At 42.7% G+C, this 23099-nt stretch overlaps 1 protein-coding gene across 6 annotated transcripts in view; it reads left to right on the top strand.

Moving 5' to 3' along the window:
* NRK (Nik related kinase) overlaps positions 1 to 23099 on the top strand; it is a 98816-nt gene that overhangs the window by 31275 nt on the left and 44442 nt on the right. For all 6 annotated transcript variants that reach the window (XM_062613295.1, XM_062613293.1, XM_062613292.1 and 3 more), the window contains exons 3-14: positions 1179 to 1235; positions 6743 to 6868; positions 7622 to 7732; positions 9212 to 9302; positions 11314 to 11444; positions 14423 to 14477; positions 16596 to 16674; positions 17356 to 17531; positions 18840 to 18912; positions 19342 to 19537; positions 20390 to 20527; positions 21261 to 21419. In XM_062613295.1, the coding sequence (XP_062469279.1) occupies positions 1179 to 1235; positions 6743 to 6868; positions 7622 to 7732; positions 9212 to 9302; positions 11314 to 11444; positions 14423 to 14477; positions 16596 to 16674; positions 17356 to 17531; positions 18840 to 18912; positions 19342 to 19537; positions 20390 to 20527; positions 21261 to 21419 (1392 nt within the window). The remainder of the gene's footprint in view (positions 1 to 1178; positions 1236 to 6742; positions 6869 to 7621; positions 7733 to 9211; positions 9303 to 11313; positions 11445 to 14422; positions 14478 to 16595; positions 16675 to 17355; positions 17532 to 18839; positions 18913 to 19341; positions 19538 to 20389; positions 20528 to 21260; positions 21420 to 23099) is intronic.

The raw sequence follows: 23099 nt of genomic DNA, 5'->3' as shown, positions 1-23099 counted from the left end.
TCTCAAAGCTTCAAACCCATTTCTGAGCATTTGATGGAAGTGAGGAGTTAGTATGGGTAGCCAACCACACTGTTTATACAAATCTTTTGATACTACCCTCCAGTATGAGATTAGTGGGGGTTATCACGGCAAAAGACTGTATCTCTTGAGCAGCTTGATCTAAGCAAGCCACGAACCTGCAATTTACAGCAAGATTCCTGGTTGTGTTTCTAACATAAATTCTTGTGAATCACATTTTGACAATCTCTATATGAAGTTTACTCTTTTAATAGCTTCATTTTCTATTACCTTCCTTTTCCTAGCTGTGTTTTAAAAAAACTACCCACTTACCTACTCTAAAATTAGTATCTGTTGCTTAATAATGCCCATGGTATGTTGGCATTTCACTAATGAAGTGTGTATGGATGTAGGCACGCAGGGAGTCAAAGCCCTGTGAGCGTTCTTCGCCACCACCACCACAGAAGATTGCATTTGAAAATACAAAGCCTCTGCATGCTTTTTTGGGAGGTAGCTGAGATACAGTTAACTCAGCTGCAGTGAGAATTTTGAAAACTAAGCATTTAAAAAAGGCTTTACATTTATTTTTTATTTCCCCTCTTTTATAAAAACAGTCCGTACAGCTCAGAGGTTCTTGGCAGCCACAGACAGGCTGCCAGATTGATGTACTGAAACCCAGCTTTCTGTCTACCCTGAGGTGAGCCACACCATGTAGGATGGGAAGGCAGGGACAGTGCCAGCTACCCAGCACCTTGCTTCCCCAGCACACAGCGGCCCTGGATTGCAGGACAAGGTTGTTCTGGTTGGGTCTTCCTGGGACTGGGCTGTGATATCCTAGAAGAGGAGGTTTGAGAGGTGGCAGCATCTGTTGAACTGGAGTTGGATGGATACCCGTAAACTCATGCCATGTTGTGCTCTGACAGCAGAGATCTCCTAGCATTGCTGCTTGCTTTGTGCCAAAGGGGGAAGTTCAACCCTGCAAAGCATAGCTTTAAAGCATGGTAAAGATATAGGTCTGATAACACATCACGCAACTTCACTTTGGTGGTTTTGGATCACTGAAAGGTTGTTGAGACGTGATTGAAAGCAAGTACTGCAGCCGAGCTGTTATATGCTTAATTTGTCACTGTATGCATAATTCTCATACATGTTTTACTTACAGGCTTTCGTTATTTTAACAGGGTCGCCATGTGAAGACTGGGCAGCTAGCAGCAATCAAAGTGATGAATGTTACTGAGGTGAGTGCAAATCCAGTAATAAAAAAGTTGTCATCAAGGTATAAGGAAAAATAAATAATCAGCTCGTGAGAAGGTGGATAGCTTATTAAAGATGATCTAGTGATATAAATTATGGTTTCTGAGCACCAGTTTGTGTTTTGTAAAGTACTGAGAGGTGGTAATACAACCAGATTTTTCAATTGTACCTGACCACTGATGGCAAAGCAATAGGGGAATGCATTGCTGTATATTTTGATGGTCTATAACAGCAAAGAGAACTCTCTTCCTGCGTATTTCTAGTTGTTTATCTGTTTCCAGAGATAGCAAGTAAAAGATTTCCTGTAACTCTGCACTGCCCCTGCTGTGTTTCATCACATCCTCTCCCCTTGTGTGCCACCCGTTCCTCAGAGCAGCTACCCTGACAGCTAGCAAGCAGGAACATGTTAGAAATGTAAAAGTAGCACTTTTTTTATTGTTATTTGACAGATGAGAGGATGAGACAGTTTAATTGGCACTGTTGCTGCTCACATTTAAAAGTAGTGTCAGTGCTGGAGCAGGATGTTGAAGAAGTTGCCAAGTATCGATTTTTGTTTCTTCTTTTAAGAGCGCAGCCAGTAGCGAAGCAGTTTGTTCCTTGAGACATTTGAAGCCCAGAAAAGTTGGGGGCACTCCCTGCATCCTTTTCTCACGTTTACTGGAAGTCTGTGGTTTTCTACAATGCAGCTACTCTCACTGAAGACCATTCTGTCACTCTGGCAGTGTAGGTATGGAGTACAAAACTCCAGGATAAAGTTAGTCCTCTTGCAGTGCTCTGAAATAAAAACCATGGCTAAGTCTGCCAGTGGTGCACCTATACGTGCTGTTTTGGACGAGCACAAGTAAGCCTTGCCAGCGTTTTTCTGTATGTCTTTTGATTGTCTTGGAAGACAGCAGGACAAGTTGATGGCTGTGTGGGCCTTGTCAAGTAGAGCAGTCCAGGACAGTTCTTTCTGGTGTAGGAATCCAGTCCTGAACAGGAATTGGTCTGAATGGTACATTGGTTATCTGTACTTAAAGCCCTACTGCAGTGCTTTGGCAAAGCATGTCTAAGGGCTGGTTTGGCGGTGGCTGCTACCTTGTCAAATACACATGTGTAGTTGCATTGCCAGGTTTGCTCTTCTCTGTGCACAGAGGATGTGTTTTTTAAATGAGTGCTACATGAGGTTTGTGGGATTTTTGCGTTTAGCTCTGCAGGTACATGTATCAGCAGGTGCTTTGGCTTTTAAAAATGGCATTTACCAAACAGGAGGAGGCTGCTGGATTTTAGCAGGTGAGGAGGTGGGGTTTGAGTCATACAGATTCTTCAGATCAGAGTACCTGCATGCTTTGGCAGAGGAGCTGACAGGACAGGTCCTGGCACAGGCTCGGAAGTGATCAGAGGTTCTGTGTGGACTGCTCTCATGCTTTGCTGGGTCAGTCAGCAGTACGTGAGGGCTGGCCAAAGATGACACTTGTAGGCAGAGGATGGGATTGAACAAGGGTATCTCGTATGCTAAGGGTCTTCTGAGCTCCTTTCTTGCTACTTGGATATTCCTCAGTGGGGTTTTTCTCCCCCAGCATCATGCTTTCATCACTAGAAAATCCAAATTAAGAGGTCTTTCAGCTAAAACATTTCATCATAACTGGTACATTTCTGCCAAAAGATTTTGTTTCACCAATTTTTCTTTCAGCAAGAAATCATTTAATCAGAAATTTCCTGGCTAGCTCCAGCTGTGATTGTTCAGCTCAAAGGTCTGGGGCACACCAAGAACTAAGCAAACTCGCTCTTCACTGTCATAAGCTGCAGCCCTGGGCTGGTTTCCCAAGAGCAGCAGCAGGTTGCTGTGGTCCTTGAAGGATCCTCTGGATGTCTGTCAGGAAGTGCTGCCATGTGGTGTTACAGGGAGAGTGGGGAGCCCTTTGAAATGGTCGAAGGGGAGCTGGAGTCAATGTATGCTCACGTGCCTCTCCACACAGGCACTGCTTCCTGTTGTCTGATGGTGCCAAGCAAACAAAGTACTTACAAAGAGGTTGGATTCTTGCTGCTTTTCAGCTATTGGTGCAGGTGATCAAAGAGCTGTTCTGCATCAGGTCATTCTCTCTCTGTCCTTGTGTTCAGTCTTTCCACATACCAGAATAACATTTAAATGAGAAAATTATCATTAGAACTGGCCGAGTGCTAAGGGGTCTCTTGGTGAAGTGTTTGTCAGCTAATGATCTTGTTTCCATTTGAGGTCAGAGGCGTGTGCTTTCTAGCTTCTTAATGTCATTGCAGATAGGCCACATCTTCAAAACCAGCCTTTGATCATGAACCTGTCATCTTTGTGCGTGCAGCCATCTGTGCCCAGAAATGCATTGGTTTGTAAAAGCAAACAGCTTTTTGCACCTGCACATCTGTGAGCTTGTTTCCTTTTCTAAAGCACATGATTTATGAACAGATTTCTGGGCCCCAGGGAGATGTGGCTGATGGTAACACTGACAAGAGGGGGTATCCTGAGCATGTGCACTGAAAAGTCAAGGGTGCTTGTGTCCCCAGTCACCCTGCTTGAAGGATGTATGTAGTGCTGAGACTTAGCAAGTCCAGGTTCACTTCTTGGCCCATGGGACAGAATGGCTCACATTTACTCTTCTGCCTCAGTTTCTCCATGTAAAATAGAGAATTTTCTTCAAAACTCACTCAAGCACTGGGCAGACAGAGTACTTTTTGCCCACTTGTCCTCTTGTATAGCCCTTTACCTTACAGACAGATTGGTATTTGAAGTCACATCTCTTGTCTTTGAAGGATGCAAGTGTTTGGCTTGGAGGGTTTCTGCTCAGCAGCGGTGGGGCTCAGCAGGGAAGGTCCCTGTCCAGTCTAAGCAGTGTCTTCCCAAGGCACTCATGCTGTATCTGAGCAGCGTACAGCAGTGTGTGAACCCAGGTAACTGCCTCTACAGGCAAGGATGGGCAAGGGAAGAAGAGGCAGGTGCAGAAAAGGAGCAGGTGGCAACTTCTTGGGTAAATAGATAAGGACACAAGATAAAGTAGGAATTAGATCATCTTGCAGGTAATGGTAAATGGTAAAGGAGCATCATGCATGTGCAGCTACTCTGCTCTTGGCAGTGCATGTAGAGGAGCCTACCTGGTATTCCAGCAGTGTTCACAAACAGGCACATGCTTTTCTTTGTTTTAAAAACGTGGATGCAAGATTGCCAATTAATAGAAAGTACTCAGATAAGAGCTGTGCCAGCACAGTCCCAACATCCAGTAAAATAACTGGGCAAAGGAATAAGAGCTGAAAAAGAGGCAACAGCTATGAGGAAGTGGTTGAAATCTGCCAGCTCCCCAAGGGGAACATTGTGAAAGCTGCAGGCTGGTGCTGAGGGCATAGCAGGGAAGCTTTTCAGTCAGGCCTGCAAAGTTCCTGCAGGTGGGCAGAGTTAAGGAGAACCCCAAAATCCTAAAATCTGAAAACATGTTAAGTAATCTGGGGTAATGCCTTTACCAAAGATGAACATTGCCCCTCTGCATGTATGGTTGCCCTAGCAGAGGGAGTGTGCGGAATGCCAGAGGGGTGCCAGAAACTCGTATCAGTGACAGGACTCTTGTGGTCAGGTCCAGGATGTTGGTTCCCATGTCCTTACTCTCTGCCTCCTTTTCCTCATGAAAGGTGTCTCCACCCTTTCATGTGCGCTGTCTGGAGTCCTGAAGGGACTAGAGCCTTGTTTTCCCACACAGAAAGCATCAGCGCAAGCTCTCGGCTCCCTTTTGAATTTACCCTGGCCCTGTGTGGAGATAAATGGGATCTTGCTTGTGAAGGATTTTCTGCATGCTGTTTGGGAGTCAGCTCTCTTTTCTCTTGGAGACTCCAGGTGCTGCATCAGGCTCCTTCCCCTCTCTAAGTCAGACAACATCCAGGGCTGTATCAAGCCAAGAGTTAAGGGTCCTTCTTTCTCCTCAGTTGCAAACAGAAGCGAAAAATCTAGTGTAATGTGTGCAGCTGTAGAGCCTATGTTCAACAAAGGGGCTGTTTTGAAACCTGAAATGGCTCATTTTGCTTCAAATGGAGTTGTTTTACATTTCCCATTTCCTAAAGCTTAAGACAGTTAGGCTTTAGTTTGGTAACATGTCTCCTGTGGATTGGTGTTACCTGGGGAAAACTCACTGGTCCCTTCTGTTCTGGTCAGAATGATTTTTGCGTGGTCTTATTTAAGACGCATCATATGCATATGCTTGAGGGAATTTGGCTTCCAGCCGTCAGGCCTTAATGTTCTGCTACAGGTAGAAAGGACTCCGCAGCTGGTTTTGTACGAGTGTTGTGGTGGTTAAAGGAATGCCCCCGTGGCAAAGCTACTGGAAAATAAGGGAAAGTGCAGAAAAATGTCCTGTGGGGCTGAGCTGTTCTTGCTGTCTCTGTTTTTCCCTTCAGCTGGTAAGTGCTGACTGGGATGTTTCGCAGCAAGGGGAATTCATTTTCAACTTTGTCATAGTCCTTTTAACTATACAAGGACATCTTGCAGCACCGCTTATTTTCAATTAAAGCAAATGAGACAGCAAAATCTGTCTGTGTTTCACCAGGTATTGTGCACCCTTTCTCTGGTGGCAATACAGCAAACAGGCTAGGTCTGGGAGGACCTCCTCACATCCTGAGAAAAGGGAATTTCCTCTAACATAATTATTGAAACTTGTGATTCCATTAGTTGTCCTGTTGTGCACAGTGCTGTGCTGGGTAGAAGAGAACATCAGCCCTGAAGAGACTGAAACAAAGGCAGTGGGAAAGCAGGGCTAGCTAGTGCCTGGAAGGAGGTGTCTAGGGGTGTGCTAGCCCCCCAGCAGGCCAGAGACTTAACTGATGTCATGATGTTAGGAATCAGGGAAAATCCTGATTGTCCAAATTGACTAGCATCACAGCCGTAAAGGAAGGAGCAGATCCTAACCCTGCGCTGGCTGTGGAGTTTGATTTGTGGTGAGTCGCCTCCTTTTTGGCTTCAGTTTCCCCCCAGCAAGACCCTCCACAGGACTGGGAAGACAAATTGGCTGATGGGTTCACTAAGTGCTTTTCCAAGTGTTTAAGTAATGGAGTGTTAGGAATACTTTTGTTTGAATCTGGTTAATTTCTCTAAGACTAAATTACTGCATACAGAAACCGAAAATGGGGAGTAATAGGTCCTAAGACCCCTGAGGTGCAGTTGTTATACCCAAATGGGGATGGTTTTAATTCATTAGGTCAAACCTTAGCAATTCATTGTTAAACTCTATGGATCAGGGTGATTCATTCATCAGTTTGGGTCTGTGCTTCAGTTGCAGTCTCATAATTGCAAGATAACTCAGGTTGGAGAGAGCCTCAGGGGGTCTCTGGTCCAATCTCCTGCTCAAAGCAGGGTTAGCTGTGGGACCAAACCAGGTTGCTCAGAGCTGGTTCCAGCTGGGTGTTGGAAGCCTCCAAAGACAGGTGGTCCTGCAACTGGGCAGCCCTGGAACTCAGTGATCTCTGGCTACCTAAAAGAGCCTTCTGCTCTCTTTTGCTACAGAATGAAGAGGAGGAAATCAAGCTGGAGATAAACATGCTAAAAAAGTACTCCCATCACCGGAATATTGCTACGTATTATGGCGCATTTGTAAAGAAAAGTCCTGCAGGCCAAGATGATCAGCTCTGGGTAAGTGTCTAGTGTCATTTCTGTTCATGAGCTTCAGCATGCTTGGCTGGGGCTCTGCCTCAGTGAAACTCTGAAGTCATTGTTCTGAAGAGTAGCATGAAAGAGAAAAATTGCTGCTCCCAAGACATCTTCCACCCCCTATGATTTCCTTTGAGGATGGACATAAAGATACTTGTGACTTGTGCTGTCATTCTGATTTGTTGCTTGAGCTGTTTTGTTTTTTTTTCTTTCTTCAAATTAAACGTTTCTGTAATTTGTTTATTTTTAATGAAAGTACAAAAGAGCTTGTCCTCATCCCCCCTCTCCTTTTGCTTGTTACTTTCCTCTCCTTTCTTCAGTTGGAAAATAAAAAGGGAACAGAGGAATTGGTAATAAAGCAGAGAAGAAAAATGAATCCTCAAGTTTTTTTGGCCACAAGATTTTTGAAGCTCTGCAGCAAAATGAGACATTTCAGATGTTGAACACATTCCCATGTTGCTCAGTGCTGTTAGCTCATGGGCTTCTGATTGTGTAGTTTCTGAAGAAAATAAAAGTACCCATAACCTACAATAGGAGGGAGCACTGCTGAGGCTTTTTATTTACTCAGTGATGTGTGTGATTCAGGAAATGAGATTTTATGTCACTTGGCATCTGGAAAGGTCGCGTGTAGCTTGCCACACCTTGATTGTGATGGGGTGGGTGTTTGCACATGGTTTCTCTGCTGGCACCCTGTCAGTGCTCTGGTAAAGGTGTATTAGGTTTGTCTCTCTGCAGTTGGTGATGGAGTACTGTGGTGCGGGCTCTGTCACTGACCTGGTCAAGAAGACAAAAGGGAACTGTTTCAAGGAAGACTGGATTGCATACATCTGCAGAGAGGTTCTCAGGGTGAGTTGTGCCAACAGAGCTTCGCTCATTTGCAACAAAAAGGTCTTTCCAAGCCTTTGGTTGCTAATGTAGCTCACTAGTGAGCTTTACTGTTTAAAGGTTTTGATCCATGGGGCTCATGGGCTGTGGTCCTTGAGTTCAGAAGAGCCTGAAAAGCCAGCATGATGGCTGCTTGACATCCCATATTATTGTAGTTAATCCCATTTTCTGCATGAAGTACAGAAAATTCCCGTTTCCTGTGGCAAGTAGCCATCTTCTGAAAGTCCAGATTCCGTGCATCTAGAGAAGTAAGTTTTCTGTTTTAATAAGTCTGTCCTCCACATCAGGAGGTTTTACAGTGCATTGCTTCAGCTGTTTGTGCTATGTAAGGTCTTTAAGATCTTTCTATTCCTAGTTCCTTTACCTGTACACACTCAGGGACTTCTTTTCCACACTATTAAAAGCAATGTTGACTAAACAGCATTCCAGAATCTTAAAGGTGGCCCTGCTGGGGCAATATTCCCCAAGGCAATTCTTGGGGCTGTATTTCATTCTATGCAGGCGTGTGTTTTTTTCTTTTATCTTTCTCTTTTGTTTTGTCCTGGAAGCTACAGAGGATAAAACAATTCCCAAGTGTAATCTAGTGAACTACACTGGAAAAAAAAAGATGCTGGAACCTGTCGTTCTGAATTCAAAACCCATTACAGAGTTACTGATCCATCTTCCTTGTAATGGAGTTTTATTTCTTTTCTAAATAATGGTAAAATAAATGTGTATTCTGGGAGCTGGAATTCAAATGGCATGCTGAAGTAGTGCTTGAATAGGGGTCAGTCTTGCTTCCGGAGCAGAGCTTCTGAGAAGCATGCTCAGTAGAGAGCATTGGCCATCTTACAAGGATTTGGCATTAGAATGCAGATTAATATAACTACAGCTGGAAAGCGTAGGGAGAGCTTCTGCAAAGGAAATAAAAACCTTCATGTTCTGGTCAGGTTGCTCTTCATTTTGTGGCTATAATATCTGTATTAAAGCAACTGATGTTAAAAACATTTGGTTTACACTCATCAACTCAACTGACTGAAAACAATACTTGCTGCATTCAAAAAGAGGAATTTTGGACTTTCTGTGGTCCATTTACCATTGAACACAGTCTTGCTGAATGCAGAATTCAAGCCACTTGGCTAGACAGCTGCTGTTTCCTCTTTTGTTTGCTTTTAACACATGATATAGAGGCAACCCTTGATTCTGAAGCAGAAGTTTAAAATATTGGTAGCTTGTTGTCTTCACACTTGACTTCAGACGTGCTCAACTACTGTCAGGCCTGTGGCTAAAGAAGACAATCAGGCTTGTAGTTTCTGTCCTCTCTTCTCCTTGAAACTGGTGTCTTCATGTTGCAAATAACATCTGAAGGACTTTCTCTATGAATAGAGTCTGACAAAAGTGTAAAAAGGCAACAATGTCAATGAGAGGAAATAAAATAAGGAAAGTCTGTTTTTCCTTTAGGGCTTGGCACATCTTCATGCTCACCATGTCATCCATCGAGACATTAAAGGACAGAACGTCCTTCTCACAGAAAACGCAGAAGTAAAACTGGGTAAGTTTCGTTAAATGTGTGCTAGAAACCTGTTTGTCGTATTTGAAGTTTTTCATCTTGTTTCAGAAAGAACCTCAGTAACATAAGAGCAACAAATATGTAGGGTAGCATTAGTGCTTGTATTTATAAGGTGTCTGTCATGTAGAAAGAACTGCAAATGTGACATGCTTTGCAAGGATGTCACTCTCGCTCTGTGGGGAGTACAGCTACTTTGGGCAGTCAAACATAGAACCTGTCTAGTAAGTCACAGTACCATCAGGCCTTCACAGCATATCCAGGTGTGCAGAGACTTCCAGAATAAAAGTTAGGGGAATAATCTATGCTAATCCATTTCTCTAAGGGAAGTGGTCTTAGAGGTTTTCATAAGTTGACAATAGATGAGATTGCTCATATGTAAGCGCTACCACTGAGGAGTAGCTCTTACTAATAGTAATCTTTCAAAAATGTTAGTGAGTTTGCTCACTTCCTTTTCCAGCTGTGTGACATGTCAGTGTGGACAACTTCTGACAAGATTAAACTCAAGTACATGTCTCTTTTGAGGAGGGGATGTCTTTGATGTTTTGGGAAAACATCACAGAGAATGAGTGGCAGTGATTTAAAGGAGTAGTCTCAAGGAGAGCAATTCTCTCATTTGGGATGATCTTCATGTTTCCTCTCTCTTTAATTAGAAGAATTCACTGTAGAGCCTGTGAGTGGGGGTAGGATGTTTGGCTGGAGCAAGAAAAAATGATTACTTTAAATCTCATTATGGTTTAACCTTATGATGAAATTCTGGCTTCACTGAAGTCAAAGGGAGTTTTGCTGCTGTATTAAATGAAGGCAGGATTTTGCTAGTAGTCTCTAAAAGATATGTAGTAGTTTTCAACTGTTCCCTCTTAAAACTGAGAAGATGGGGCTTGGAGGTTTGTGCATGTTTGGTCTTTTATAGTAACTAGTCCTACCATTCTTCACATGACTGACAGGAAAGTTAGAGCTTTCTGTCTCTGGGTAGAGATGAAACAGATTTACTAAGTACAACAATAAAGAAAAAAAAAAAGAAAAAAGGTTGTTTTCAGAGAGATTTAGCTTGTGTGTGTTAAAGAAGCTAGAAACCCAAGAGGTCCTCAGCCCAGTTCTCCTCCAGTGTAATTATGCACACTTCCTATCGGAAACAGTGCATGATAATTCCAAAGGTCAGCTCTGACTGTTGGAGCAGGTTTGCTAAACAGGCACATTAAATTATAGTAGTACAAATGGCTGTGGTTTGCAGATGATCTGCAGTGAGGTGAGAAAATCTCCTTGATGATAACCATAGGGCTGTCTCCTTTCAGTCCTTTCTTTTGTCTGTTATTTTGTCTTCTGTGAATAGCATTCAGGTTCTATGCCCAGTGGATCCAATTAGTGTATCTTGGAGGTTTATTCAAAGAAAAATACAATCATGTAATTATTGGTTGCATGGGCCTTTCTGCAAATTGAACAAAACCATTTTGCTATACAATCCTGTTGAGCATAACACCCTTTGCAGCACAAAGAGCACCACAGAATTCTCATTATGAGTCTAAGAATAAACTAGTATACCCTCCAGCTTGTTCTAAAGTAGCATATGATTGTAGGGACAGAGTTATTCCAAACACCTCAAAATGAAGTGATACAATATTTTTTTCCAGCTTTCACAAATAGCCGTACTAAACACCTACAAATTTGCCTTGTCCATAGATACTACTTTTCAAATATTAGTTAAAGATCTCAAGTCCTACTCAATGTGTTGTTTAGATTAAACATAAATTATTCGGTGATGTCTTCCTAGAGTAATTCATGTGTGCTGTAACCTGCTTGGCAAATCTAGCATGCTCTTTATTTGGGGGGCAATTAAATTTCGACTATTGGACAAGGTGTACTGAGGAACTCAGATTTGTTATGTGTTGTGGCCTAAAGGTTTGGTATTCTGAGTAGTATGACAGTAACCAAGCAAATACTTTGCCAAATGGATACAACTGTGCATTAATTTCTTTACTTCTGTTTGGCTTCTCAGTGGATTTTGGTGTAAGTGCTCAACTGGACAGGACTATTGGGAGAAGAAACACGTTTATTGGCACACCGTACTGGATGGCGCCTGAGGTCATTGCTTGCGAGGAGAACCCAGACTCTACATATGATTACAGAGTAAGTATTGCAACTCCACATGAAGCAGCAAAATGTGCAGCTTAATCCTAAAATGCTGCTCAACTACTGCATCTGAAAAGTTCCAACTTCCCTCCTTTTAAACCACAATAATATAACTGGAGAAACAGAAATATGTGGATGGTGGCTCTTCTTAAGAGTGGAGTTTCATTATGGGTTTTTTTGTGATTTTTTTTTTTTCTAAATACATGAAATACACTTTTATGAATTGTGAAAAAAAAATCAACAAAACAAAACCTGACATATGGACGTTGCAGGTCAGGATAGAAAAGAATGGAAGAGGTAAATTTGGGTGGAATACTTGAACTAGTGTAATGCTAATATGACAAGTTACTGCTGTCCTCTGATAGAGCTGTTCACACTCAGCTGCAAAACCTGATTTAATTGGCATTAATTAGTATCACTTCACTCATTTATGTGCATGTGCCTGCAAGATGTTCCCCATTCCAGAGTGATTTTGGGTTATTCACGGGGTGGTAGAGATAAGAAAGCACAGAATTTCTTGTATGTTGATTTATGCCCATAGTCTCTTGTCCTTTCAATGAGCACCACTCAGAAGTTTGGCTTGGTCATCTTCACTCTCCTTCTGTTAGGAATTTGTACTGATGTATGAGATTCCCCTGAGCCTCCCCTTCTCCAGACTTAACAGTTACATCTCTCTCAGCCCAGAGCCTTCCAACTCCAATGCCTTAAACATCTCTGTGGCCCTTTGCTGCACCCACTCTAGTATGTCCATGACTTCCTTTTACTGGGGTCCGAAAACAGCTATCAAGCGCCTTTCCCTGGTTTTCTTCCTATATCTTAAAACATGCTGATGCTGTTTCAGAGAGACTTGTTCTTTGTCCTCTGGTGTGTTTCCAGCAGTGTTATCATTTGTCTGTCTACACTTATGCAGGATGTTTTCTAGTGATGACCTTCTGAGCAGCCAACTTCTGAGGGACACTCTGGTCATTCTCTTGGTTCAAGTACTGTCATGGTTGTCACTTTGCACCTCTCATTCTAATTGTGCCTTTATTAGAATAACCCATTATTGCTTCCATTTTCTAGTGATTCAGAGGTTGTGATTCTCCCTTGCTAGGACCTTCTGTGCTGCACTGGCAGAATGAGGTCGTGTTGTGCAAATGTCCGTCATGAATAAAGAATGTTCTTGGATTTTATTTTTCATACCATGTAAATCTTCAGTAAATTAATCTCTTGTCTTCATTCCCTGTCCCCAGTTGATTTCCTTTTCAGAACATATACTTTTCAGATGATACAAGCATTAGGAATGTGCACCCCTAATTCTTGAGGATTCTTTGATTTCAGTAATAATCAGAGTTCATCCACATGCATTTATGTTTGGTTCTGAATAGATTCTGCAGATAGTAGTTTAAAACTGATCAGTGGAAGTTTTTGGCAGCACTTACACAGGCAGTGCTATGACTGAGAAGGTGTCACGGGGCCGGTCTTTAGTATAGAGATTTATAGCTGATATGATAAGTGAAGTAGCAGGAAGCCACTCCGTAACTTCTAGCTGGTCAAAAAAACCCCAAAAGGATTATAAGATGAGTAAGAATATATATGCATAAATACATATTTACACACTGACTTTTATATGAGCGTTGCTGCCAACTTCCCTTTCACTTTTCTACCTCCCATGCTTTGAAACTCCAAACCAAAATTCTTTGTAGCCTGATTGTTTCTCCCATTGTCTCCAGAACCTGTGGTAATAGCCTGCAAAGACTTTTCTGGTTTTCATTTGTCTACTTAATAACGAGTCAAGATCATGAAGCCATTAAATTCCTACCGGTTTTGTTGTTGAATCCCTCCACAAACCAGGATGTGAACTGGTTTTCAGCTTGCATAAAACAGTTCAGGGCAGCTGGACTGAGAAGACTCTGTTGATAAAAGTCGTATTTAGAGTGCCAGGCTGGGTATGAACTGCTATTGATGTAATGGTATATATGCTTCTAATCTTTGAAGGTTTGTCTTAGAATCATAGAATAGTTAGGGTTGGAAAGGACCTTAAGATCATCTAGTTCCAGCCCCCCTGCCATGGGCAGGGACACCTCACCCTAAACCATCTCACCCAAGGCTTCATCCAACCTGGTCTTGAACACTCCCAGGGATGGAGCATTCACAGCCTCCCTGGGTTGTGCTGCTCCCTTTGTAAAAGAGGGTTTTGGAGAAGCCCTGCAAGTTGGTTTGTTCACATGCCTCTCATTTGACTACATTTAGACACAAAAAAATAGTAGAATAATGCACATGATCAATCATGTGGAAACCTGTGAAGCTTTTGCAGTCACTGGTGGGGTTTCCGATTTACCTTCCATGGTTAAAACCTGGCCCTCAACATCCAGGCAAGCTGGTAAATGGAACTCCACTCTAAGTAACTGAGCTGAACATACACGTGCAACATGGCTGCAAGATGTGCTCTCCTTTCATGTGCCCAAAACACGTAATTAGAGACTTGATAGACAGACAAAGTCAGACCCGAAGGCCTGACTATAATTTCTGTTTCATCAGCGTAGAAACTCCACAGTGACTGCTCTGAAATAAGCATTAAACCAAGAATTTGGTTTTGGCCAGAGCAGGGTGGTGAGGCACTGCTGAGTCTCGCTGCATCATGAAAACAGTTAGAAAGATTTAAGACTTACATTTAAATGGTGCCTGTTATGGTCTGGCTCTTGTTTCTTGAATGCAGAAGGTCTGGCTGCTTAAATGATGAATCGCCTGTTCAGAGTTGCATGGGAACTGGGAAGCTTCTGGCTACTAGCATGTTTCCTAAAAGCTCAGGAGGGAACGGGAGGGTGTAGAATGTATGTCACTCCAACTGAAATGACCTGAACTAGGAGAAATCTAGGGAAACTGTAAAAAACACACAAAACCCAAACCAAATCAAAAACTCTAAAGAAAATAAAAAAGAAAAATAAAAGCTTGAATGCTGCAAGTTGCAACATGCAATGTTTCTTTTCCTGCAGAGTGACCTGTGGTCTCTGGGAATCACAGCTATTGAAATGGCCGAAGGAGCTCCTCGTAAGTGACTTGGTATAACGGAGGGGATGTCTGTGTTTTGTGAATGTGTTCTGTGATATCCTTGGCTAATGCACAGATGTAGAAAATTCTGGTTCTGGCTGTACCTGTAAAAATTATCAATTACTTTTTTTCATTTGGACTCTTTTGCTTTTCTTTTAGTCCCTTTGCGTCTATGTTAATCCCTTGCCTTCATTTCCTAGGGAAACAAAAATCTTTTTATTGCTAGCATCAGTTTGTTGACCACTGCCTGTAGGTGCAGCTAAGCAGAAGTGATTGACACATTAGCAGAAAAAATTGACAAGAGTAGCTTTGGGTTAGCACACCTAAAAATATGGCAGTGGTAGAAGCCAGGCTTCAGGTTATATTTTTTATGCTGGGACTGACTTGATTCTCACCAGTTTGGAGAGGAATACTGTATTTGCTCACATAATGGCTACAATCCACAACCACATTTTCAACCTGACAGCAAACTGACATAGTTTTACAGCCTGCCCTCGCCTGCCGGCTGCAGCCCTCACTCCTCCAGTTAGCCACTTGCAGGCGTTGGGCAGAGATGGGTGGCTGCAGGGTGCATGTAAAGACCTTGTGCAGTTTTGTTTCCACAGAGGACCAGTTGCTTTGCCCCAGCGCCCACAAAGCAGATGTGATGTGATATGATGGGGGGATACGGTCACTGCGGAGAGCACAGGAGATGAAATTGATTATACTCTGGCCTGAGCTTGAGAGCACATAGGCTGTTTCTAAAAACACATTTGGCTGTTCTCCTGCCAGACTTGTTTTGCAGCAGTGCTCAGGAGCCAGCTGGAGTTCAGGAGCACTTTCAGACACTGTGCTGCAGCCTAGCTGAAGCTTGGTTCCAAGACATGGTCTGTGGGAGTTTTCTTTGAGACCCTTTGTGGCTTTGCACGCCAATTCTTCTTGCCACGGTATTTGATTTTTTCACTAGTAGCTTTTTGTAGTACAAGTGTTTGGGACCTATAGATGGAAACCAGACTTCTTCTCCCCCCCCATCCCTGCTGTATCACATGCTATTGAAAATACAAAGAAAACAGTCAAAACCAGAACCAAGATGTGGGAAATGACAGCAGATGAGTGCCCGCAGAGAAGTTAATAGAAGGCAGTGAAGGCTTTACCAGCCACAATCTTCTCACTTTTACTATTTCTGCAGTGCTGTAAGCCCATTCCTGTTAAGAGAATCACTGCCAGACACCTGGATATTGTAAGAAATTAGCCTCCATGTCATCCTGTTAGTTGTCATTCAGTAGCTCTGTGTCATGAAGGAAGATCTCTGACCCTTGGGATTTCTCTGTAACAGATGGCACACACTCATAATTCCGTACAAAACTCCTGGGATAGATGAGATGTGACAGTATTTACTTTCTGCAGAGTTCTTTCTAACTTCTTTCCACAACAGTAATGCTAAAAAGAAGTACATTGGGTTGAGAGAAACCAGCATCTGAATGCATGAGCAGAATCTGTTTCAAATTGTCTAATAATGGTGCTCACACTCCTGAAACACAGAATAGATGGAATCTGTGCTTTGTCATTACGTTCTGTGCCAGTGATGCATTTTGAACTCGCCAATTCACATCAGGTTTTCTTCATCCTTCGTTTTCTCTTATGCGTTTTCTCTTATGTAGCTAAGAGTTTGGTTAAAATTTAGCTTGTCATTTATCTGAACCATAAGCCAGACATAATAAAATAGAAAAGTGTTTCAATCCCAACTTCTATTTATTTGAAAACACATTTTGGTGTATTAGAAAGGTAAGGATTTTTTTATGTCCTTCTGAAGCCTTATATATAAAAACTGTGAAGAAAATTGTACTTGAGGAACAAGGCCATGCAGCCTTTCTTTCAAATCTCTTTTAACTGGCAGTAACAGCATGCTGTTGTGAAAGATTTCTGTGTACTCAGAGACTTTATTTCTTGGCTGTAGTGTGAATTTTATTGACTTAATGCTGAGGTTCTGCAGCAGATGTTGTGCTGGTGGAAGTAGGATTGCTTGTGGAGGACTCTTCCCCTCTCGATGGGAGAACCAGGCTGCATCAGCGTGGTCAGGCTGTGGGAGGGACACGGTGGGGACATGTACCCTTCAAGAGCTTGTGGTTTCCTTTGCAGCCCTGTGTGACATGCACCCCATGAGAGCGCTCTTCCTCATCCCACGGAACCCGCCCCCAAAGTTGAAATCCAGAAAATGGTAAAGAGATGTGTAAAAAAAACTGTGTGTTCGCTGCGTTGGGCTTAGAAGGATTCTGAGCTCTCTTGTCCAGAAACAGTGATCTTGTTAAATCCCGAAGTGATCTGTGAGGTCTTTCCTAGGGTGTTTCTAGTGCTGGGTCAGGCCACTGGTGCAGGATGTAGTTTGCCTTTGGGAAGCAACACCTTTCTTTTGAGCTTGGCCTAAACTGCAGAAGTCACTGCAGTTGCTAAAGTTTGGTGTGGGTGGCTGGAACTGCACTGTAGGCAAGGGTTAGGTGGGCTGCTTGGGGTCAGAGCTTTGTCAGAATGCTGCATGGACGCTGTGGGGCTAATGGCAGTCACTGTAGCCTAAGAGTATTAGTTTGTCTTTTAAATGAAGTACATAAAGAAATTTTTTACCGTATCAAAAGGGTAAGGGTGGTTTTGAAAGAGTCATGCTGGCCAGTTTGTGGTTTTGTTGATCCAGATGTAAATCCAGGGTAACTCCACTGAGCAGGTGGTCAGGATGGAGCTCCCTGTCACTCACCTTCAGCACTGTGGTGGTCTCAGGGGGCATTGTGGTGGCAAACTGTCTCTCACAGTTCCAGTGTAAAAGGAAACCTTGCAAAGTTAGTGCTTTCCATCACTCAGGGTAGTGCTTGGCACCCTAGTTGAAAAGGATTATTGTTTTCCTTCTCAGGTCGAAGAAATTCCTAAACTTTGTTGAAAGCTGCCTTGTAAAGAATTATTTGCATCGTCCATCCACGGAGACCTTGCTAAAGCATTCTTTCATCCGAGACATGCAGAATGAACGGCAAGTGCGCATCATGCTGAAAGACCACCTGGACAGGACCAGGAAGAAGAAAGGAGAAAAGGGTAATGGCAAAAAGAAAAGGCACTGTAGAGAGTAGATCCTCTTCCAATTTTGGCAGCAGAGTACAAGGCAGATACAACTGAAATACTAGAACCTGGAAAACAGTCCTTGATAGTGGTGCAGCCATTTTGAAGATCACTGACAAAGTCTGGGTCCTTAATGCTGTTTAAGTGCTGAAATCTTTGGAGTCTGACTCTGACTTCACAGAGAGCAACCCTAACACTAATGTGATTGATGAGTCTGAGTGAAGTCTAGGTCCTTACTTTCTTGAGTATCTGAGTAATACTCAGTAAGCGTTTCTTAGTCTGTTAACTCGTCTGTCTGTCCCTGATCCATTTAATTCAGCTGTTGCATCTCCATATACTTTTAACTTGTGAGTTCTTTGGGGATCGAAGTGCTCTTTAAGCATTTTTGCAATGGAGTGTGCGGAAGAAACTTCAAGAAGGTCTCCAAGCTTCAGAAAAACACGAATGAGCATAATAAATGATCTGCATCACAGGGTGGCTGGAGAAAAAGAGAATCTGAGTTTGTTCCCAATGCTGCCTTGCTCTTCAGAGTAAAACCTGAAGAAACAGTGTTGGAGTAGGGATAATACTTGTGTAAATATATGTGCGCAGCAGACTAAGGGCTGTGCAAGGTGGAGAGAGCACCATAGCCTGTTGACAACTAAATTACCCTACCCTCTTTCCCCTCTTCTTCTTCTGTATATTTTATAATGGCAGGGCTGTGAAGATCAGTGACTGTGAGGGCAAACTGGGCAATCACTGTACGGTTAGAAAGTGACTTCTGAACTGCTGTGCTAAAACTGGCATTAATTTATTATCCCTGTTTCTGTTTTTTTAATCATTCACTTTAATACAAAAGGAAACGTGGATTTACTGAAGGCATCAGCTTAGCCATACAAGAGGTATACAATAGCACAGCAGGGCAATTCAAGTCTTTTATGTCCTATCTAAATTTCTTTCAGAAGAACCCTTCCGCTGGTGTTGTTGTGGGAGTTGGATTTCTCTGTGGGTTTAGCCTAATTTATTTCAGATGACGGAAATAGGTTAGTTTTGCAAAACCAAGCCAATCATTCAAGGGAAAAGGTAGGAGTGTGTAAAGGAGCTGTCCTAAAATATGATCTGAACTAGATTTTGAATTATGTATGTGGATACGTTGCCTTCCTTCAGCCTCCCAGGGCAACCTTTGTTTTCTTCTTGAATTCCTGCTGAGCTACACGAAGTGCAGGTTGAGTGCTCAGAAACCAAGATCATATCTTACCTAATAGTATCCTCCACTGGGGTTTGTTTATTCTGCTCTTTTTTTAGAAGAAACGGACTATGATTACAGTGGAAGTGAGGAGGAAGATGATGAGATGAATGAAGATGAAGGAGAACCAAGGTTAATTTTATTACTGGAATAGAAAATTTGACTGCCCAAGCTGTTCTCATTAAAAGCAACCCTCCTCAGCCAGAATGGCTTCCTTAACTTATTCTGTATCCCTTACCTCTTGTTACATGAACTAACAAGCTAACCTCTGTTAGCTTGAATTGTTTTGTACCTATCAAATATAACTGCTGAGTATAAGATGTCTGTAATATGCTCCTTCTAAGTTCCTCTGCAATAGGGAGGAAACTCTCAAATGAAGGACTCAGTAATCAGCGTCAGGCTATTCTTTAGCACAGTAAATGCAGATGCATAGTCAACATGCTGGAGATATATTGGAACATCTTAATTTGCTAACACAGGACATCAAGCAATTCCCAATGCACCTTGTGTTCTCTCTTTAATGTTCTGTTTAGTCACGTAGAAACCTCCCCTTTGTTTCAGCTCCATCGTTAACCTCCCAGGGGAGTCAACTCTCCGCCGTGAATTTCTGAGGCTGCAGCAGGAGAACAAAAACCGTTCTGATCCTCATCACCAGCAGCAGCAGCTGAAGGACCAGGAGAAATACAAGAAGCAGCTGCTGACAGAGCGGCAGAAACGGATCGAGCAGCAGAAAGAGCAGAGGAGGAGGCTGGAGGATGTAGGGACTGACTTGTATGGTTGTTTCATGTCTCATCACAACAAATGTGTCTGTAGAGAGTAGCTTTGAAAGGCAAGAAGGCTGTGTTAAACTGTCAGCACAACCTGGGTTGTAGTCTTTTGCCTTGGGAGAACTGTGTCACTTTTGAACGCAATGATTTTGAACAGTCTCTGTCCTTTTCCTGGTGCCAATCTGCCCTGAGCTTTGGGAGCATATGGGGAAAGGCACTTTGCTTGAGTTTGGTGGTGGAAGCTCAGGCAGATGGGATGAGAGATCCCAATTTCTTTTTCATATGTATTGCCCAGTCCGAAGTTTGTCTGATCCAGAGTCTTGGCCCCACTTCTGTCCAAGATGTTGCAAGACAGTTGCTGCCTTTTAAACCGTCCGACACACTCTGGTGTTGGAGGCATTACTAAATCACCAACCTGTCCCTTCTTATCAGTATCTGACAAAATTCAAGCATTGTGCAAACACTTGAGCTGGCATTTATGAAGCATAGTGCTGCTGCAGCAAAACAGGGGGACTCTGGAAAAGCCCTTCTTTCTCAAAATGGTGGGAAGACATTTGTCCTTAGATAAGCTGCCAGCCATCACAGAGATCTTGCATGCCTGCCTAAATGAATGGCGTATCTGCCCTGGAAGGCCAAAATGGGAAAAGGTTTCACTTCAAGTTTGACAGTCAGTGTGGTGGAGCTTGTGGCTGGCTGCTTCTGCTACACAGTGTATCGGGTATCCCATATCAATGACTGCATAGCAGGAAATTAGCCTTGTGATTGATGAACACTGGCATGACTAATTGGTGGGTATGAAAGTAAAGTAAAATAAACAGTGTTGTTCCCTGGCTCTATTCCAGCATCAGAGGCGAGAGCAGGAGCTACGAAGGCAGCAGGAGTGTGAGCAGAGGTGGCCAGAGGCTAAGGCTATTCAGAGGAAAGAAGAGAGGTGTAAAGAAGACATATTAGATGGACAGAGGAAATTAGAAAAGAAGCAGGTATGAAAAGTGTTTAGCAACAGAGATTCATAGCTTCCTTTTCCTGTACCAATGGGTTTTTTGGTTCTCTGAGGGTGTTCCCATCCTCTGAGTCACAGACCAGAGAGGGCCTTTTACTGCCTTTTTTTCTCAAATTCAACCTTCTTTCAGGTTAACTGGTTACTGAGTCATCCTTATCTACAGCAATGACACTGCCTCTCCCACTTCTGACCCTGCAGTTTTGCTGTGCTGAAATGGTGTGTGTTCCTTTCAGTCTGATTTAAAATATATTTACCCTGAAGGCTTCCAGCATCAGCTCAACCTAAGCTTAGATCTCCAGTTTCTGTTCCTTTTGTAACCAGGACTGTTTATTTTTCACAAATGAAAATGGAGCAGAGGTTAATTTTAATGCTGAAGTCATTGGTCTGGCACCTTGGCCACAATATTATTCTACTGTTTCAGCAGCAAAGTGATCTGTAATCAGGCAGAAGTATGGAGTTTTGATTCAGATCCTCCTTTAGGAAAAGTAAAAAGAAAAAATATGTTTTTTTTTTTCTGATGTGCTGTCTCTGAAGCCAAATACAGAGCAATTGTGGTCACTTTATGCTTCCTTTTGTTCAGGGTTGTAGCTCTTCTGTTAGCTCTGCTGCAATTGTGTTTGCTTTGTTCTTTGAAAAGCCAGTATTTCCAGCAATCAACTTGGTTGTCCTCCAAGCCATTGCTCTCACTGAGGTTCATCACTCTTTGCTTTCAGAAGGTTGAAGATGTGCAGCACAACAGGAAGGTGCATCGAACTCTTCCCAAAGATCAGACACAGCTGCTGTCTCTCCAGCATGACTACAAGCAGAAGAAGGAGCCTTCCGAGAGCTCAAATTCAGCAGTGCATCCTCCATCAAGCAGCGCAAGCAAAGAGGTAGCAGCTTGGTCAATATGGCATTCAGATGCTTTGGAGTTTATGATGCTTTGGTAATGATGAAGCAGAGAACAGATTGATCTTTAAACCCAAATCTGGAGCTTGACCTCTGTTGTACTATATACCAGAAGCTAGCATAAAGCTTCTGGTATCCATTAATGTAAGAGGGTAAGAGAAAGGAAAGGTTGCACTTAACGTTTGCTTGAATTCAGAGAAGGGTTTGATTGGTGAATCTTCTGGTCAACCAGGTGTAATTCCCTTGTCTTCCAAAGAGAAATGAATTAAGGTAATAGCAACTGAGGTTTAATGGGTGTCTTTTCCTGATGTCGGTAAAGGCAAAAGATTTAAGGTTCACAGAATTGACCCAGGCACAGAATGGTGTCATGCTTCCGGAGCACATATCACTGTGGCCCAATGTCAGGCTGTGATGAACATTTTGTTACTGAAATTTGAAGGAGCTCCTCTTGAAATCAGTATTTGTTTGATGGCAGAGGACTGGGTCTTACTCCATCTGAGGACTAAATTGGGTGTGGACAGAGAAGAAAGCTGCTTTTGCTAAATGCACAATATCAAAGTCAATAGAAATGCTTTGCCTTTGCTACGCTTCTCAGTGGGTGGAGAGAAAATGTAACTTAGTTGAGTCAATGTAACTTTCTTTTCTGCTTCATTGTAGTTAAAAGTCAAAAGAATTGCGTAATTCTGTTTTTGGTGTGTATTCTGTAAGTGACCCCTTTGTAGCAGAATGAAGTATATTGTGGAATTTAGTGTGCAGTCACTGTTAACTTTTAATTTGGTGGTGAAATTAAATATCGCTAGTTGCAGATAAGGTGCCGCCTGCCTTTTAGGTTCACAGCATGAGGCTTTTGTCATGATGACTACCACAATATAATCTAGTTTTAAGGGCAAATTATTTTACAATATTATGTATTTAATCTCAGAACTTCTTGAAAGTCAGAGGTCTTACCACTGAAATCACAATTAGTGGTACAGGGTTGCATTTTCTGGTTGAAGTTTGAAACTTCATAATTATGTCAGCAGTAATAATTGTTCATAATGATGTAAAAATGCTTTAAAGAGTTGTCTGTTTTTAACAATGAATTTGTTCTTGTTGATACTGACTTTTCCCAAGTTTCTTAGCCAAAGAGATGTTAGATTCTCTGTTGGGAGACATCTACACAGGAATAGAGGTAGCCTGCTCAAGAGTGAGTTTGTTTGTGTATTTTTTTTTTAGGGCTCAGTGGTGTTTGCAGGACCAATTGTTGATACACAAAAACTCTCCAGAATTATTGTTGCACTGAGGCATTAAAAAACAAACAAAAATAGATCCCTCCAAAGCCTCAAATTTAATGTTTGGGGCCGCAGACCATTTCTTGAGTGCTCTGTGTCTTTGCCATTGCACTCACCCTGTCGCAGGCAGTCGGGAGCTTTCTCCTGCTGTGTGCAGGTGTGAGCTCACCCTGTGCTGTATCTGGTCCCACCAGTACCAGAGCTAATGAGGGGAGAGTCAAGGACTCCTAGCTTGGGCTTGACACTGCACTTAGCTCAGTGCCTGGACAGGGGCTGGCATCAGTTCTAGGAGCCCAAATTGTCAGCTGCATGAGTTTGTATCTGGACCATAATATATTGCATTCAAGCACCCTTTGGGCACAGAGGTGGTAGGTGAATTATCATAGCTAGCTT

Source organism: Pezoporus occidentalis, unplaced genomic scaffold (genome assembly GCF_034315485.1).
Source record: "Pezoporus occidentalis ecotype Australia unplaced genomic scaffold, CSIRO_AGI_Poc_V1 ctg165, whole genome shotgun sequence".
Lineage (NCBI taxonomy): Eukaryota > Metazoa > Chordata > Aves > Psittaciformes > Psittacidae > Pezoporus > Pezoporus occidentalis.
Note: the sequence above shows the minus strand (reverse complement) of the source record. Positions and strands in the feature narration are given on the sequence as shown.